This window comes from Miscanthus floridulus, chromosome 2 (genome assembly GCF_019320115.1).
Source record: "Miscanthus floridulus cultivar M001 chromosome 2, ASM1932011v1, whole genome shotgun sequence".
Lineage (NCBI taxonomy): Eukaryota > Viridiplantae > Streptophyta > Magnoliopsida > Poales > Poaceae > Miscanthus > Miscanthus floridulus.
Window position 1 is genome coordinate 347,888 of NC_089581.1, and position 18,215 is coordinate 366,102.

An 18,215-nucleotide genomic window follows, 5' to 3' on the forward strand; every position below is an offset into this window, starting at 1 on the left:
ATCAACACCAGTCAAATTTATCAACCCAAAAACCACCAACGAACAACGTGAATAACTGGAGGCCGGAGAAGAAGATGCATTAGACCGAAGCAGCCATTAATCTCTCTCCTTTTGTTATTTTATTTAAAAAGAGATTCTCTCTCCTTTTTCCTTTCTATCTGCAAATCCAGTGGGCTCCACACATGGGCACACACAAAAAAAAACATTCTTTTGCCCCGGACTTAGTACTAACAGCTAACCGCCCCAGAAAACTCCAAAAAAACCTGGCGCCAAATCATCCAGCCCCAAACGCCCAAATCTCGTTACTTTACATTACATCACGAAAACGACCAAAATTGTTCCTTTTTTTATAAGAGCAAAAACAACCACGAGCAGAGCAGCAGCAGTAGAGAGGGAGAAAGCCAGAAAGGCGTCGTCCTCTCTCCTCTCTTTCTCTCTCCCCTCCCTCCCTCCAAATCTCCAATCCGGCAACCCCGTCTCCTCTCTCTCTCTCTCTCTCTCTCTCCCACCCCACCTCACGCAGGCGGCATTAATGGATTCCGCAGCCGCGGCCACCTCCCTCCACCCCCGCATCCTCCCGGCCGCGGCGAGAACCCTAACGTGACGCGCTCCCCCCGCACGGATCCTCCTCTTTCCACGGCGCCGTTCGCTCCGGATGCTCGTCGGGGGAGAAAAGAAAAGGCCGCTGCTTGGGGAGCTTCCACGGCGAGGGTGGCGCGGCGGCCCAATGCGGCTCGATCCAGATTGCTCTGCGCCGCGATTTGCCTCGGGTTGGGCTCCGGCTCCGTGAGTCCCCGCGCCGTTGACCCCGCTGCTGCTGCCGTTGCCGCCGCCGCCTCGGAAAGGTTGGATCTTTATGTCGTTCTGTGCCTTTTGTGTGGGCGGCCTGTGGATTCTTGGAGTGGTTTGTGCTTGGGACTACCTGCATTCTGGTTAAATTCGTAGAAGGTCGCTGGTAGGATAGGACGCGGGAGTCAGCTCTTGGTCGGAATCTTTTGGTTTTCTGCGGGTTTTCCTGGGTCAAATTCGGGATGAAGATTTGGTTCTGGGAGCAGAGCTGTCTTGATTAGCTACCTTTACCTGCATTTGGGCGAAATGGTTTAGTTCTCTTGTATTCTGTTGATTCTTTGTGTTTACACGAGGTGTTGTATTCGCAGGTTTGTTTAGGTGGTGAGGAGAAATGGATGTGGAGAAACCTGCTTCCAAGGGGCATGGTTTCTTTTCCCTCTTCGATTGGGGAAAGAAGTCTAAGAAGCGCATGTTCGTCGGGAGCACGAGCAGTTCTCCAATTCCGAGTAAGAAATTTTGCAATAGGAGTCCAGTGATTGCTGTGCACAAGGTACATTCTTTACAAGGGGTCGGGCTAAATTTGTATCCTGATTTTTCTTTGCAGAGAATGCTGGAGATGGGAAGGATATTGATGATAGTACACCAAGTACACGGTCAAATTCGGTGCGTTCTTTTGCCCCTATTTATTTCCCTGTGCCGTCCAGTGTGTTGCTTATCTCAGAGTCCTGAATATACTATGATTTTGTGTATTCCACAGATCCTTGAAGACGCCCCAAGCTTGAAGGAAAGCAGTGAACATAGCTGCTCATCTTCAGTAATTGATGAAGAAGCTCAGTCAAGAAGGAGTCCGACGGTTGTTGCTAGGCTTATGGGTTTGGATTCTATGCCTGCGGCAAGCTCACCTGAATCCAATCCTGTGCCATTAACCGTGCAACCACCTTTGCAAACCAACATCCATGAGGATTTGATTGGCAGAAGTTATGTTGGTAGTCCCCTTAAGATGCCGGGTAGTCCTATTGATCGGTATAAAATGGAAGCACTGCCTCCAAGACTTGCCAAGAGGACACTATCTGTTGCACAGTATAAGTTGTTGTCTCCCATGAAAAACCCTAACCATATATCCAGCAGGAATGCTGCTGATATAATGGAAGCAGCATCGAGGATCATCAGGCCTGGAGTAGAAAATATCAGTTCTTACAGAGTTCATGATGTTGGGAGTCCAAATGCTGCACGTGCCTACAATCCAGGAGAGATCATAGGAATCCAACAAAGGTCACAGAAGCTTAATGAAGCAATGAGGAAACGTGATGGTCCTGCATCTTTTAGGCCGCCAAGTGGAAAACCTTCAGATGGAAGATTGAGAGGTTCAGAGGGTGCCTTGTCTTCCAGGATCTCACAGTCAAATGGATGTGCTCCAGTTGGTCCAAAGGTCAAACCCGGTAATAGATTAGACACTGCTCGAGCTATGCATGTCCAAGAAAAAGGGGGCATGAGAAAAGGTGGTAGAAAGCTTGAAACTCGCAAGAACCCTGAAAATATCATGGCTGAAAGAACTAGGTTGAACCGGCAAAAGGATAGTAACCAAATGGGCACAACAAGTTCGTCCAGTGTGCCTGTGCCAAACAACAGAAAACAGAATGCTACGGGCACCAAACATAAGGTGAATTCAAACCCAGCAACCCCTAGTAGACAACGGAGCAATATTCACCAAATAAATGCCAATCCCAGAAAGGTGAGGGCGGCCAGCACATTTGCTGGAAACAGTAGTCAAGGTAGCAGAAAGGTGGACTTGCAGCCAAATGCTCATGCAAATGTAAGAAATAGTTCTATACCCAAAGCAATACCGAAGCCAAGAAGATTACAAGACAGGAGAGTGTACTCTGATACAAGCCAGTCAAGTGATAGTATTCATTCTGACAGAAGCCAGAGGCGGGTTCGACACAATATTGTGATTGATGAGCAATCATCTTTTTCAACAAACAAAAAGAAAATCAGCACTGAGATTGTTTCATTCACATTTACCTCACCAGTTGATAAGTCACTACATGGCACCCACTTCCCCAATCATTCATTGGAAAAACAATTTATGGGGAATCTGAGCGCTGTGTCAACTTCAAGCAATACATCAAACGCTAAACTCGATGTCATTGATGGTGATTTTTTGGGACTCCTATTGGAGCAGAAATTGAGAGAGTTGACGTCTGGTGTGACATCGCCCTACACTAAGCCAGCCAAAGGTGTCCAAGTGCACCACACTTCAACAGCTTTGGAAGATATGGCATCAGCATGTGAAACATCTAGCATTGCTTCTACTGATTATGATAGGGAGTCATTACAGTCTTTCAGTGATGGAAAAGCTACTCTCCCCCAGACAGATCTTTCTACTAGAAGTGTCCAGGTATGGCATGACAGAGACTCTGGTGCACCTCTTTCAGTCAGATCCTTTTGTCAGCACCATCTCTTGCATATTAAGTTGCTAGTTCTGAGCATATGATGTTTGCTAGTTGTTACTATATCAGATCAGAGTAAACTTGAAAGGGAATTACTTTATGTTAGTTTAGGCATGGGAATTTCTCTCCATATAAGGTACACATTTTATAACACACGTGTGTAGTTTTCTTGTATTGGAAGTTTGGAAAGACTTTTTTTTTTGTGAACGAAGTTTGGAAAGGTTTTGACTATACAGTAGGCAGTTGCTCATAATACATCAAAATATACATATATTTTATTCCTGCACTAAAGAGAGGCCCATCCCCCGTATTGCTCATCAGAAAGAAGAGCTATGGAGTGATAGTTTGTTCCTGACTTGTGCGCCAGATAATGGCAAATGACTTTTGCTCATAGTCATAAGCAGTTCACATGGTAAATCCTTCATTTTTCACTAAAATTAGGTGCATACTCCGTATATTCTATTTTCAGTATAATCAGGTGCATGTCTTACTTTTTCTTATAATTAGATCCCTTTTTCCATCTATTCTAACTGAGGATGCAAATAATGAGATCAGAGTGAAGTTAGAAGCAGTGACTTAATGCCATAGATCCTTATATTTGAAGGGAACTCATCATACTGGATTAAGAGTTGAACAGTCTTATTTTGTTGCTAAAAATCTGTAGATTGACACCGATATAAAGAGGACTTTGTCGGTATTAATGTATACATAACAGGTTAAACATTAATCTTTATGCTAACATATCTACCTTTGATCAGTCATCTCAGCCTGTGAAGTATGATCATGATGTCACGGATCGAGCAGAGGTTGAGCATCTTGGCCGAAGTCCCCTTTTCACATGGGAGGCTTCTATTTCAACGGAAACCTGCAGCTCATCAGAGAGCTGGAGGAGTGCAAATGGTAAATAGAGTAGCTTGGAATTTGCCGTAACAGTAGACATGGACCTTTCTAAAAAATTTTCCTGTTTTACTCTTGCAGGAACAAGATTGTTTAGTTCAACTGAAGGAGCAACAACTTCTGACTTGACACACTTCAACAAATTCCTAGAAGCGGATGCCTCTTCAGAATATTCTGACACAGCCTCATCAATCACAGTGGCTACAGCAGAAATCCCTCGATCAGAAAGTAGCAGCTCATGTCATATGGATAATAGACAAGAGGTGGAGTTTATAAGAGAGATACTGAATGCTAGCTCTCCTGCCTGGCACATTTTCTCTTATTTGGAGCGGTTTGGAAATTCAGGTATTCTGGATCCACATCTGTTGGAGGAATTAAACGGCAATATTAGGTTGTTGGCTGGTGAAGAGGGCAAAGGTTATAGACTGAGGCGGAGGCTGCTCTTTGATTGTGTCAATGAATTATTGAGTGTGAAATGCGCTTACTACTTCAATGCTGGCTACAGCTTATGGTTTATGGGGATGGCAGTTCTGCAGAACTTGTCAGCGGAAGAAATCCATCGAGAGATGACCAGCCTGAAGGTTGCCGAGGAGTGGATGGTGGATGAGCTTGTGTACAGGGAAATGAGTAGTCCTCTGGGGAGCTGGGTTGATTTCAAGATGGAATCATACCAAGCTGGTGGAAACATAGCGGCGGAGTTGTTAGGTTCCTTGATCGATGAAGTGGTTGCTGATCTTCTGACTGGCTCGTCTTCGTAGCAGATGTTGGATCCCCTCACTAACGATACCAGTTGACAGCCACAAGGTTTTTGTTCCATGTGTTGTCCTATATCTGTATATCGGTAGCTCGCTCGAGAAATTGTGTAGTATTCCTAAGATGAAATGTCACTAACGAAACATTCTATGATTGATCGTTTTCCTGTCAAGAGTGAAAAGAAAAAGAAACATTCTTGACCTGTTCTATGAGGATTTGGTCAGATGGTCATGGTGCAAAAAATAGCAGGACAATCCAATTTTGTAAAACCATTGTCCATGGCTGTTCGACATCATAAATATGCGATTTGAGTATTCGGATATGGATAGAGTATCGGATGTTGGATATCCGGACTTGGATACGGACAGATCTCAACCCCTCTAAACGGATTCGGTTTTGAATACGGTCGGAAAATATCCGTACCGTTTTCATCCCTAGCTGTGAGTGTAGGTGAGACTGCTTGTTTGTTTTAAAGGGTTCAAAGAATGGCTATCTTATCTCCTCCGTTCTAAATTATAAGATATTTTGGCTTTTTTAGATACATTGTTTTTATCATGTATCTAGATACTGAGCTATGAAGGGCAGACATGGTGTAGTGGTGAGAGCTGTCTCACTGAGTCACCAGGTTGTGGGTTCGAAGTAGCCTCTCTACAGATTTGCGGGGAGAAGGCTATGTATCTAGATACTGAGCTATGTATCTAGAAAGATCAAAACGTCTTATAGTTCAGAAATTTGGAATGGAAGGAGTATTTTAAAAAATTGACTAATTGTATGTGTGTGTGTTTAAATGACTAATTGTATGCGTTTCGTGAAAAGGAAACCCCTCCTTGGGGCGTGTCTGTATACTAACTAAAAGTTAAGGAACTTATACCTTTATTAATTCTCTGGGGAATTACAGAATATATGTTCTACCTGAGACGCCTAATACATCTGACTATATATGGGCCATCTTTGACTGAAAATGCTCTCTTATAGTTTAGAAATTTGGAATGGAAGGAGTATTTAAAAAATTGACTAATTGTATGTGTGTGTGTTTAAATGACTAATTGTATGCGTTTCGTGAAAAGGAAACCCCTCCTTGGGGCGTGTCTGTATACTAATATATATAAATTAAATAATAAAGACTAAAAGTTAAGGAACTTATATCTTTATTAATTCTCTGGAGAATTACAGAATATATATTCTCCCTAAGACGCCTAATACATCTGACTATATATGGGTCATCCTTGACTAAATTAGTATACCATGTGCACTCTGAGGAGGAGCTGCGTGTTTGGGTAGAAATACCCCCTTTTGTGTCCCCTTTTATCCATCTTTCTCACTTTCAAGAAATCAAACATTCTTAACTTTATTTAAATATATAAAATAAAATATAAATATTTTATAGTAAGTAGTTAGTATCATTAGATAGATCGTTGAATCTATTTTATAATAAATTTATTGAGATATACAAATATTGTTAATATTTTTATAAATTTAGTCAAACTTGAGAAATTTTAACCGGCACAAATCTCATGACAACACTTTAAATAGGGACGAGGGAGTAGAAGCTTTCATCTCAAAAGGGCACGTTGGCCTAGATGCTCTAGCTCTCGATCTATGACAGGCTGATTGCTCATCATCTTATAGGCCCTGTTCGTTTTTTTATAATTAGTACTTTTTAGCTTTTTTTTAGTCAGAATAATATTTTTCTCTCACACCAAATCAACCGGAACAGTGTTTCGGCTTGTTTTTTCAACGAAGCCAACGGGGCTAGTCTCATCACCTGATTGTTTGTGTCCACGGTTAGAATAGAAGGAAGAATGGATTTAATTCTACAGAGGAGGAAAATATTAAATATGCACCTAATTTAGTGAAAATAGGAAGGAAAGACTTATCATTAAAACTGGTCCATGTGTCCATGTAAACTCCAGCTGACATGGTGTTGCGGTTGAAACGGACAAGAATAAATGTTTGCGGTCTTGTTTGGCTGATAAGCCATGGCTGAAAGTACTATTGGCTGAATTAGTACGAGAGAAAACATTGTTCGTTGCTGAAAAATACGGCTATAAGCCAAACAATCCACAAAAGCGAAACATTGCGTTTCCATGGAGATGGAGTTGTACCCCAAACTTTTGGGCACAGTACACGTACCACCACAGAAAAAATGAGAAAACACACAAGCATTTCGCAAATCTCACGGCCACAAATCCTAACCGAAAACGAAGAGAAAACGCCCTGAAAAGCCTCACGAAAATCTTCCAAGAGGCCAAAGCAGCTACGCCCAGCCGCACGTGATGCAGTAGAGGAGTCCAAACCCTAACTCCGTCGCCCGCCGCCCGCCGCCCGCCGCCCGCCGCAGCCATCCCCGTCGCGCGCTCCTTTGGCCACCCACGCCCAACCCAAGTACCCAACCGAATCGGAACCCAACCCTCCTCAAGCCTCGCTGCTTCCCCTCCAACTCCCGCAAAAAATAAACAAAAAATAAACAAAAAAAAGTTTCAGTTTTTTTAATCAGAAACCAGCGGAGCCGACGCCCGACGCCTTCGAATCCAAATTGAGGTCATCCAAATTTTAGGATTTTACTAGGACTCGGCGAGCTCGCCTACCGCACCGCTATGGCGCTGCTGGTGCGCGCGCGGCTCTCCTCGCTGGACGACGACGACGACACGTCGTCGCTCTCCTCGGCCTCCTCCTCCCCGCCGCTCTCGCCCGCCGCCGCCGCCTCCTCCACGCCGCCGCCGCCGCGCGCGCGCGCCGCGGTGCTCGCCGCCCCGCGGGTCTCGGCGCAGCTCTCGTCCACGGAGGAGGACGTCAGCGAGTCCTTCGACGACACCACCGCCAGCTTCGGCGACGACGCCGACCTGGCGGAGGAGGTGTCCAACGGCTTCTTCTTCACCGTCGCCAGGGTGCCGCCGCCGCCGTCACCGTCGCCGCCGACGTCCGAGGACCCCAGCCCGGTCCCCGGCAGCGAGGCGGCGGCGGGGGTTGCCGCTGCGGCGGCGCCCGAGGGCGGGGACAGCTTGGGCGACGCGGAGGAGCCGCTGGAGGACAGCTCCGAGAGCGTCTTCGAAGTGCTCGATGCTGGCGCGAGGAACGGGTTGGATGGCGGCGTCATTGCGGATGGCGACGGTACGGACGCCGAGGGTTCGCTGGATGGTAGCTTGCAAACTTCCGGGAGCTTCATTGGCGCACAGGATGGCGGGGAGCCTGCTGCATCAGGTGATTTCGTGACCGTTTCAGATGGTACCGTGCTGAAGGATGATGATAAGCAGGGGGAGCAGGCTGTCAATGACGCGGAGTCTGAGCCTTTACTGATGCCTGTTGCTGGGGTCAATGACCTGGGCACCGTGGATGCTTTGGAAGGGAAGGGCGTGCCTGATCGCGAGGTTGCTGAATCGCTTCCTATTCCGGGTGCTACAGAAGGAGAGGATGCTGGTGCTGAACTTTGCAGCGGCGAGTCCGATGCAAAAGGTAGTACAGCCAAGCTTGATACCAGTCCTGAATATGCTGCCACAGGAGAGGTCACATCCGACAGCGCACAATGTTCATGATAATATTGATAACCCAGACTCCATTGCAGATGGTGGCCATAATAAGGTAGATGAGGAAGGTGGCGGTTACCACGATGCTTCTGATGATCTTACATCCATCCCAATCTCTTCAAGCGACGATGCTGTGGAACTTCTTGCAAAAGAATTGGAGGACAATGTGCCTACTTCCAAAGGCACACACTTTGGTTTGGATGATTCGGATGATGCAGAGATCAATGGCGATGATGACTATGAAGAGGAGATGAATGGAAAGGAGGTTGAGCTTATAGCTTTAATCGAGCTTCTAAGGGCTGCAAGCAGCTCACCTGAACAAGGCAAGGCCAAGGTTTTCCCAGTTGAATCTTCTGAACCCAGGCAGTTGCCTCCTACTGTAGCCAGCAATGCTAGGACGAGCATGGCTTCTGCTCCTGTGCCAGAAGTAACTGCTGACCCTGAGAAAGAGATGACCGACGAGGAAAAGAAGATATACAGAAAGGTGGACATGGCACGAATCAAGTACATGCGTCTTGTTCATAGATTGGGGTATGATACTAACCATCAGGTACCAGTACAAGTGTTGTATCGGCTTAGTCTTGTTGAAGGTTTCAGGCGCGTAAGGATGACAAACCATTCCTCAGAGATCGAGAATGCCTGGAAGAGGGCTTTGCAGCATGAGGCAGAGGGAACTGAGGACCTTGAATTCTCCTGCAATGTATTAGTCCTTGGGAAGACTGGAGTCGGGAAGAGCGCAACAATAAATTCCATCTTCGGGGAAGATAAATCCAAAACAAATGCTTTTCTTCCGGCAACATCATCTGTGAAGGAGATTACTGGAGTTGTTGATGGCGTTAAGTTTCGTGTCATTGACACCCCTGGGCTTGGGACTTCGGCCAAAGATGACAAATCAAATAGGAAAGTGCTCAAAACTGTTAAGAAGTATATGAAGAGATGCCTCTCCAGATATTATTCTGTATGTTGATAGGCTTGATACGCAGCGAGAGGAGGCAAATAGCCTATCTCTCTTGCGAGGCATTACCAGTGTGCTAGGCCTGTCAATATGGCCCAGAACAATTATTACTCTCACTCACTCAGGAACAGATCCCCCTGAAGGCCCTAATGGTTCCGCGGTGAACTATGGTATGATTGTGACCCATCGAACTCATGCAATTCAGCAAAGCATCCGGCAGATAACTAATGATCCTCGAATTCAGAATCCAGTGGCTCTTGTGGAGAACCATCATGAATGTCAGAGGAACGCAGAAGGTGAAAAGGTGCTTCCTGATGGCCTTATCTGGAGGCGGCTCCTCCTTCTCCTATGCTACTCACTGAAGATGATTGCTGAGATTGACAGTCTCTCAAACCGTCGTGCGTCTTCTACAAGTTTTTTAGGTCGCTTTTTCCAGGTGCCTCCAATTCCTTACTTCTTATCATCTTTGTTGCAATCTAGAGAGCACCCTAGGCGTTCCAATGAACATAATGTTGGGAGTGTGGACTCAGATTTTGACCTAGATGAATTGTTGAACGGGGACCAAGAGGATGAAGAAGATAACTATGATCAGCTTCCTCCCTTCAAGCCACTAAGTAAATCCCAGGTTGCAAAGCTCTCTAAGGAGCAACAAAAGTTGTATTTTGATGAATATGATTACCGAACTAAGCTTCTTCAGAAGAAGCAGTTGAAGGAACAGCTCGAAAGATTTAAGGAAATGAAGAAGAAAGAGGGCGATGATAATGATGTACCTTCTGATGATGATCATCTCGATGATGGATATGATACAGATAGATATCCTATGCCAGAATGGACCTTGCCATCTTCATTTGATTCTGATGATCCTGTGTACCGCTATCGGTGCCTTGTGTCTACACCAAACCTCCTGGTGCGCGCTGTTAACAATCCTGATGGATGGGATCATGATTATGGATTTGACGGTGTGAGTGTCCAACATAGCCATGATGTTGCTAACAAATATCCAGCTTCTCTGTGGGTTCAAGTTAACAAGGACAAGAGAGAGTTCACCATCCATTTGGGATTCCTTGATGTCAGTTAAGCATGGAGACTATGCCTCGAGCCTGGCTGGCTTTGACATCCAAACAATGATGAACCAGCTTGCTTACACCCTCAGAGGGGAGACCAAATTCAAAAACTTCAAGAAAAACGTCACTACCGGTGGTTTATCCATGACTTTTTTGGGAAATACCATGGTGGCTGGAGCAAAGCTTGAAGACAAGCTTTTAGTTGGTAACAGGATTAACACTATCAGGCAACACTGGTGCTGTGTCCATGAGAGGTGATGCTGCATATGGAGTGAATATGGAGGCAACTCTTCGTGAAAAAAGCTATCCTGTAGGTCAAGGCCTTGCCACTTTGGGTGCATCCTTAGTGAAATGGCGTAAAGAGTGGACCATGGCTGCAAATTTGGATTCCCAAGTCTCTGTTGGAAGGTCTTCAAACATGGCAGTTCATGTTGATGTAAACAACAAACTAACTGGACGGGTCAGCATCAAGGCCAACACTTCAGAACAGCTGAACATTGCCCTTTTAGGTACCTGTTCAGTGATAATGTATTTGTGGAACAAGATGCACCCTGGTGCAGATCCTAATGCTGAGTAGCACTGGTTAGTGTGACAATTTTGAACCCTAATATTTTTGTATCCTCTCCTTGTTCCTTCTGTTTTTCTACTCGTTGGTTATAACTACTGTTGAAGCTTGTTAGTCATTCCTCCATTCAGTCTCTTCCCTGTGCCTTCCACACTAATGTTTGGCTATTGCAAATTGCAATTCATGTATACTTTGTTATAGTATGTAGACTTGTTTACTTGTTGGATATCAGTCATATGGTCGTCCTTGTTCTTTAAATCTGTTTGTATTTATTTACAAAAAAAAAATGCATTATACATTGCAAAGATCCAGAGGCACCAGTGCATTGTTGAGGTGGTTTGGCCATGTCCAAAGGAGACCTTCAGAGGCATCAGTGCATTGTGGAGTCCTAAGCCAACCTAATAATGTGAGGAGAGGTAGAGGTAGACCGAAATTGATATGGGGGGAGGCAATAAAAAGAGATTTAAAAGCTTGGGATATACCTAGAGATCTATGTTTGAATAGGAGTGCTTGGAAAGCAGCTATTGATATGCCTGAACCGTGACTTGGGGCTTTTGGTGGGTTTCAACTCAAGCCTACCCCAACTTGCTTGGGACTGACAGGCTTTGTTGTTGTTGTTGTATACATTGCAAAGATCCAAGAACAAATATTAGATCTCTCATATATGAGCCTGAATTGCTTCCAGTGAAGTGGCTAAGGATCTTTGTTTGGCTAAGTGACTAAGGAACTGTGTTGGGCTTAATGGATAAAGGACTGTGTTGGGCTTATAATGGATAAAGAACTCTGTTGGGCTCAGCTGGCTAAGGAAATGTGTTGGGCTAAATATCTACTTAAGAAACAAATACTAAGTATATTTGGGCAAATGGCTTCCAGAGTACCAGACTAATAAATGATCTAGGTTCTTTTTTTGGTCACGACTCATGGCACATACAACTCTTTTCTGAATCCACTTTGTTCTCTTCAGACTTCAGATTGTATTGTATTTCTGTTAATAGATTGCAGTCGTATCTGGTATCTTTATCTTTTCTGTTTGAGAACTGTTACAATTAGTGTTGCATGAGTCCTTGTTCTACAGTAAGCAAAGCCATATAAAGAAATGTTACATCCTTGTCAGTATGCTTATAGTATTAGTAGCAATCGCCAGTGATATGTATTTTGACCTTTGAAAACTTTCAGTAAAGACTGGGTAAAAAATGTCAAACTTGATTAGAATTGAAAACTTTAAGTAAAGACTGGGTAAAAAATGTCAAACTTGATTAGAATTGCCTTGGCATTTACGCCATGGAAATTTTGACTGGGGTGTCTGCTTATTGAACAAACCACTGGAATAGTTTGCTCAGTTCAATAGTTTTATCCATATTTCATTGAATTGTTGTTCAAAGGAGTTCTCAAAGCTTTTACTTTGATCTGTCTTAAGAAATCCATTTGAATTTTCTGACATACTTAATGTTGCTGTATTCAGAACTCCCAAGATCCAAGCAGTCACAGGTTGGCAAGCACATCATTTGTGCACCCAGCTTACGATTCAAGAACGGAAGGTAGCTGAAAACTGCACACTCTGGCAACTTGCTAGGAATGGAAGTTGAACCATCGCTTTCTGTCAAGATTCGAGATAAGTGTAAGCTGTGCTGGCATTTCTTTTTTTTTTTCCATCCAGTGCGCAGTTGGTGGCCAACTTCATGACTGTGATGAGTGACTCAACTTATTATGTCAAAAATTGTAATTAGTAACACGTTTGATGAATCATAATGCCCCAAAAAAATTGCTGTCTTTTTTGGCCTCCCTTTCATTAAGCAGTTTCATCCCTTCTAATCAGAAGACACAAAAGTGTGGTGTTATGGCAAGTGGAGCCGGACCAGGGGCCCATGTGGTACTGTAGCACGTGAACATAACAGCATGAACAGTACAGGATTAGATTAGATTAGATTGGTTTGGTTTGTTAGGAAAGGAATAAGATAGATTGATTCAATTAGGATGTTTTCTTCGGGGTCAAGTCAGTCATCTATATAAAAGAGAACCCTGTATCAGTTGTAATCAAGCAAGAAGCAACAATTAAGTTGTTGGCTTCCCTTGGGAGTCAGCCGTCCCTGCCCTCTCTCGCTCGCGTGAACAGTACCCCCATGGGTAATGTAGCTCCCCCTCAACTCTCTCCCTCTCAATCCTAGCTGGTAGGGCATAAGTCCTATCAATCTGATATCAGAGATCTCTGGTTCGATCATGTCCAGCCCTCTACCGAGTTCTTTCCACCCGCCGCCACCGGCGTCTTCGTCGGCGCTGCTGCCCCACACATCAGGCGCGCTGGCATTGGGCGCGCTGGCGTCCTCAGGGGTGATCGCGCCCTCTGCCCCAGCGCCGTCATCTCCCGCCGCCCTCGTCCTCACCCCGGAGCAGATGACGGCCGCAATCCTGGAGTTAGGGCAGGCCGTGGTGGACATGAGGGCCTTCCTCGTCGGGCCCTATGCACCCCAGCCGCAGCCGTGGTGGAGGACCCTGTGCTGCAGCAGGGGGTCCGTGGCTGTGGATGGCATAGATCATCATGATCTTGTCGATGCCACTGCCGCCGACGAGACTCTCGAGCACACCTTGCACATGGAAGAGCTCATGCAGATCACCGAATGCAACCAGCTGCGCGGCTTCGACGAGGCACCAACAGCCGTCCACTTCGCCGAATCGGATCGGATCGGATCGATTCCGCTGTGGTTGCTGGACCGCCGTCCTTGACGACGTCGCCAGCAGCACCATCGGCAGCCGTAGTGGTGCCAGTGCAGTTCCACACTGCTACGCCACTTGCTGCATCGGCGCCATCACCAACAACAACGGTGTCAGCTACGTCGTTGCGCTCCTCTTCCCCCGCCATGGTCACATCACCAATGAAGGCCCCGGCTGCCACAACTCCGGCAGTCTCATCACCAGCTTCGCCAACAACCCTATCGGCACTAGTGTCACCAATGCAGGCGATCATCCATGCACTGACATTGGCGGACATGGTGCCTTTGTCGCTGCCTCTACGAGCCGCAACACCGATCTCTCGAGCAGGGGCCGTGGCTGTTTGCATGCGCTTATTCTCCGCCGGCTCAGCAGTAGGCCTTCAAAGCTCCATCGGTCGCTTGGAGTACGCCTCCAGCACAGCCTCGCTCTGCTGCACCCATAGCGGGGGTGGCTGCTCGTGGAGGGCACTATCGACTCCACGTGCAGGCGCTCCATGGATTCGAGCCGGGCGGATTCGATTCCAGGCAGATCAGATGGCGCATCCAAGTTTGGCACCTCGAGGAGGAAGGTATGGACCGTGCACCACTACAGAAGCAGATCCAATGGGACGGAGTTGATTTTGGGGAGCCATATGTCTTCTGCCTCGATTACAACTGCAACATAGGACTCCTTGAGCAGAGCTGCCATGGCGATCTTCTCTGGACTGCAAGGTCTTCTGCTCCAGCAATCGCCACAGCTCGAGGACGAGCTATCTTGGAGGGACGGAGTAGTGTTATGGCAAGTGGAGCCGGACCAGGGGCCACGCGGTACTGTAGCACGTGAACAGTTCCGGATTAGATTAGATTAGATTGGTTTGATTTGTTAGGAAAGGAATAAGATAGATTAATTCGATTAGGATGTTTCCTTAGGGGTCAAGTCAGTCATCTCTATAAAAGAGAACCCTGTATCAGTTATAATCAAGCAAGAAGCAACAATTAAGTTGCTGGCTTCCCTGAGAGCCGGCCGGGCCTGCCCTCTCTCCCTCGCGTGAACAGTACCCCGTGGGTACTGTAGCTCTCTCTCAACTCTCTCTCAATCCAGGTAGGGCATCAAGTCCTATCATGTGGCCCCTGAAAATTTAGTTTCTGATAGCTTGTCTAATTGTCTTTAGGCAGGCAACATATTGTCATGATTTACACGCTAAATTTGCAGCATATCATATTGGTGAAGTCTTTTGTTTCTGCTAATATCCTTGGCAATTTCTTTGTGGATATCTGGAGATAAGATAAGGTGCTCGAGAAAGCAAGCAAGAGGATTGGCCCACTGGGTTTGGCTTGCCCTTGCAAGTGGGAGGCAGTCTTTTTCATTATTGTTTAGAATAGGATTCGTATTCCATTAATCCATAGGAAAAGAGGAGTCCAATTCAAAGGTGCTTTCTTTTAGTTATATATAAAAAAGGGCCTCCTTTTATTCTTCTTTTTCTGGGTGACTTCTGTGTGTTCTGTCCAAGTTATAATAATGATATGATATTGCACATATAACAAACGATATGATACTGCAAAAATATATCCCGAAAAGAAGCTTTCAGCTTCCTTGCAAGATGCAGCTTTGTTGAATAGGTAGTCTTTGATCTCTCATTGAACTCCTAGATCTGTTGAAGTTCATTGCTTGAAATTTGCAAGTGTTCAAATCATTAGTCTTTCATGAGCACGTAGCTGGATTCATGGTTCCTAATAAAATCCCAGCAGCGCTCCTCAGATCATAAGGAAGGAAATGAATGGCCTTTCCTCACAACCAAATGAATCACCTTGACATGCAAAGGGGGAAGCCTTCTGTCAACCATATCAGTTTCTAGACGCTTCTTTGCAAGAAAACAATGAATTCAACATTTCAACTCATGAACATGGTTGCCTCTCGGCTAGGATTAAAGCATCCAACTACTGAACAGATCAATAAGGCAGTGAAGAAGTGATAGTTTCAGACAAGAGCATATAGATAATAAAAAGATCACCACTAGAAGAAGAATCTTCTGAACCAAACCAGATGAGATGGAAGCAAAGGTGGACACGCAAAGCAGGAAGATTATTGTTTTCTCATAGCTATTCACAGGTTCCCCTTATTACAAGATTTCTGGAAAACAAGTTCATGGCTACAAAAGTTTCAGATCTCCCTCTTGAACGCACACCCATGACCCATGCCATGCATGAACTTCCCAAGATCTCAGACTCTCCAAAGACCAGAGACATGGACTACGTACCTCGTTTTTTTTTCCCATTCACACCATCATACCCATATAGCCATACCCATATCTACCTAGTTAACCAGCCCTCCATGCGTCCATGTTCATGGTGCAAGCAGCAAGCTCCATAATTTACAGGACAAGCTCCAGTTCTTTTTATGGTTCAGTTCTTTGCAGATCTGACCAAGACATGGCCACACAAGCGGCCATGCTCTTGCAAACCCAGATCTCGGTTTGTGTTTTATGTGTGACCCCAGGGAGCCAAGAACATGACTCTCCTTATGGGGTCCTCGGCAGCCGAGCCGCGGCAGTCAGCGCCACGGCTCGGTTCGCTGGCCAGCCTGGCCGCCGGTGTGGCGGCGGCGCCGTAGGAGCGCCGGAGTTTCTCACGGAGGGCCTGCTTGACCTCGTGAGCCCAGGAGCCTTCCCCGGCCGGCAGCTGAGGGGGTTTCATGGCTGGCTGCCTGCCTTGCCAAAAGACCAAAAATTCCTACAGCAGTGGTATGGACGAGGCTGAGCAACCAGAGTGTGTGTGCAGAGAAATGGGAGTAGATTCATCAGACGCTTCGTGGTGTGGGGTTATTTATAGGCGGGGGGAGGGGCAAAAAGTGAATTCGACCTGCGTGCTGGTGTGCGCCCGGTATCGGGTTCCAAAGGGCAAAGGGGACCCTTTTTTAAAAAAAAAAAAAGGCAAAAGGGATGCGAAGTGGAACCCGGCTAGCTGGCCGGGTAGTGTTGCCCTTGTTTTGTTCGCGAAATTTGGATTTTGGGGTTACTATAGCACCTTCGTTTTTATTTGGCAAATAATGTCCAAACATTGACTAATTAGGCTTAAAACGTTCGTCTCGCAATTTCCCACCAAACTGTATAATTAGTTTTTCTTTTCGTCTACATTTAATGCTCCATGCACAGGCCGCAAACATTCGATGTGACAGGTACTGTAGCAATTTTTTAGATTTTGGGGTCCAACTAAACAAGGGCTTAGTTGGGGTTTCTTCTGGCTTTGCAATGTCAGGGCCTGTTTAGTTCACCCGCTGAATCGGCGCCGCCAAAATTCGGCATACACTGTAGCTACTGTAGCGTTTTGTTTTTATTTGGTAATAATTATTCAATCGTTGACTAATTAGGCTCAAAACGTTCGTCTCGCAAAGTACAACTAAACTGTGTAATTAGTTTTTGATTTCGTCAACATTTAGTACTACATATATGTACCATAAGTTTGATGTGATGGGGAATCTTCTTTTTGCATAGTGCCAAATTCCGGAATCCAAGGAAACTAAACAAGGGCTCAGTATCATGGCGTTGATTAAAATTTTAAAAATAGTGATGATCAAATGTCCTTTGGCGACAGGCTGCTCAACGAAGTCTTGAAAAATCTTGCAAGAGTTCAAGTCGGACTGGTCTGAGTGGTTTTGTTTTGGATGATTTGGTTTCAAATGGCGCCAGCAGATTCTCAACTGCTTGCTCCGTTGAACTATAATTCCCGAGTTTTTTATGTTGAAGGAGGACCCGGAGCTGGACTGGACACACGTGAGGCTTGCTTGGTACTCTTTGGGTTTTAAATTATAAGTTGTTCTGTGTTTTTCTAAATATGTTGCTTTTAATATATATCTAGACATAATATATATTTTATGTACTTAGCAAAAGCTATATATCTAAGAAAGACAGAATTGATGTTGGTGTTTCGAGTCACCGACTAGTAAATTTTTAGTATTGCGTGTCTGGCTCGGATGGTGTGCTTAAAGGACACGAACTTTATACTGGTTTTTGTCGCTGCTGCTCGCGTTACTAACACTGAAAGTTTACAATAGGGGTTACAAACGGACGAGAGAGACGGAATCCCAAGTCTCTAGTGTGTGTTGCTAGGATGTGTCGTGTGTGTTCAGTCGTATTTTTGTGTGTCCTTCGTGGGGCGTTCTGCTTTCCTTTTTATAGTCAAGGGGATGAGCAGATTACAGATAAGGAGCGAGAGAGGGAGGAGAAAAGTCAAGGGGAAGAAGGCCTCTTGGACCGCCGGGCCTTTCTTCCCCTTTATGCGGGTCTCGCCGGCACTGCAGAAGGTGATAAGGACGGCTCCACGTTGGGCGCCTGATCGCCGCTGATGCCACGCCCTGGCGTTGTCAGCGGGTCGTAGCGTCCCATCCCGTCCCGGCGGGTGACGTGGCGTACCAGCGTTCTGGTCAGCGACCGTACAGGGAGTAGACAATATAGTGACCACGCGCCCGTCACTGTTGGTGGTGTGAATTCCCTGGAGTGACATGTCGCGGGCACGGGTCATGATGAGATGTGCA

General features: G+C 45.8%; 1 protein-coding gene and 2 pseudogenes across 1 annotated transcript; all 3 read left to right on the forward strand.

Moving 5' to 3' along the window:
• The first annotated feature begins 398 nt into the window (after positions 1-398).
• LOC136537557 (uncharacterized) lies at positions 399-5,169 on the forward strand. The gene is made up of 6 exons (XM_066529491.1): positions 399-845; positions 1,158-1,295; positions 1,394-1,452; positions 1,547-3,187; positions 3,998-4,139; positions 4,218-5,169. The coding sequence occupies exons 2-6, from the start codon at positions 1,181-1,183 to the stop codon at positions 4,892-4,894; spliced, it is 2,634 nt and encodes an 877-aa protein (XP_066385588.1). The 5' UTR covers positions 399-845; positions 1,158-1,180; the 3' UTR covers positions 4,895-5,169.
• A 2,055-nt stretch (positions 5,170-7,224) lies between these two features.
• Positions 7,225-12,818, forward strand: LOC136514041 (translocase of chloroplast 101, chloroplastic-like; annotated as a pseudogene).
• A 2,635-nt stretch (positions 12,819-15,453) lies between these two features.
• LOC136537558 (uncharacterized) lies at positions 15,454-16,474 on the forward strand (annotated as a pseudogene).
• The last annotated feature ends 1,741 nt before the right edge of the window (positions 16,475-18,215 follow it).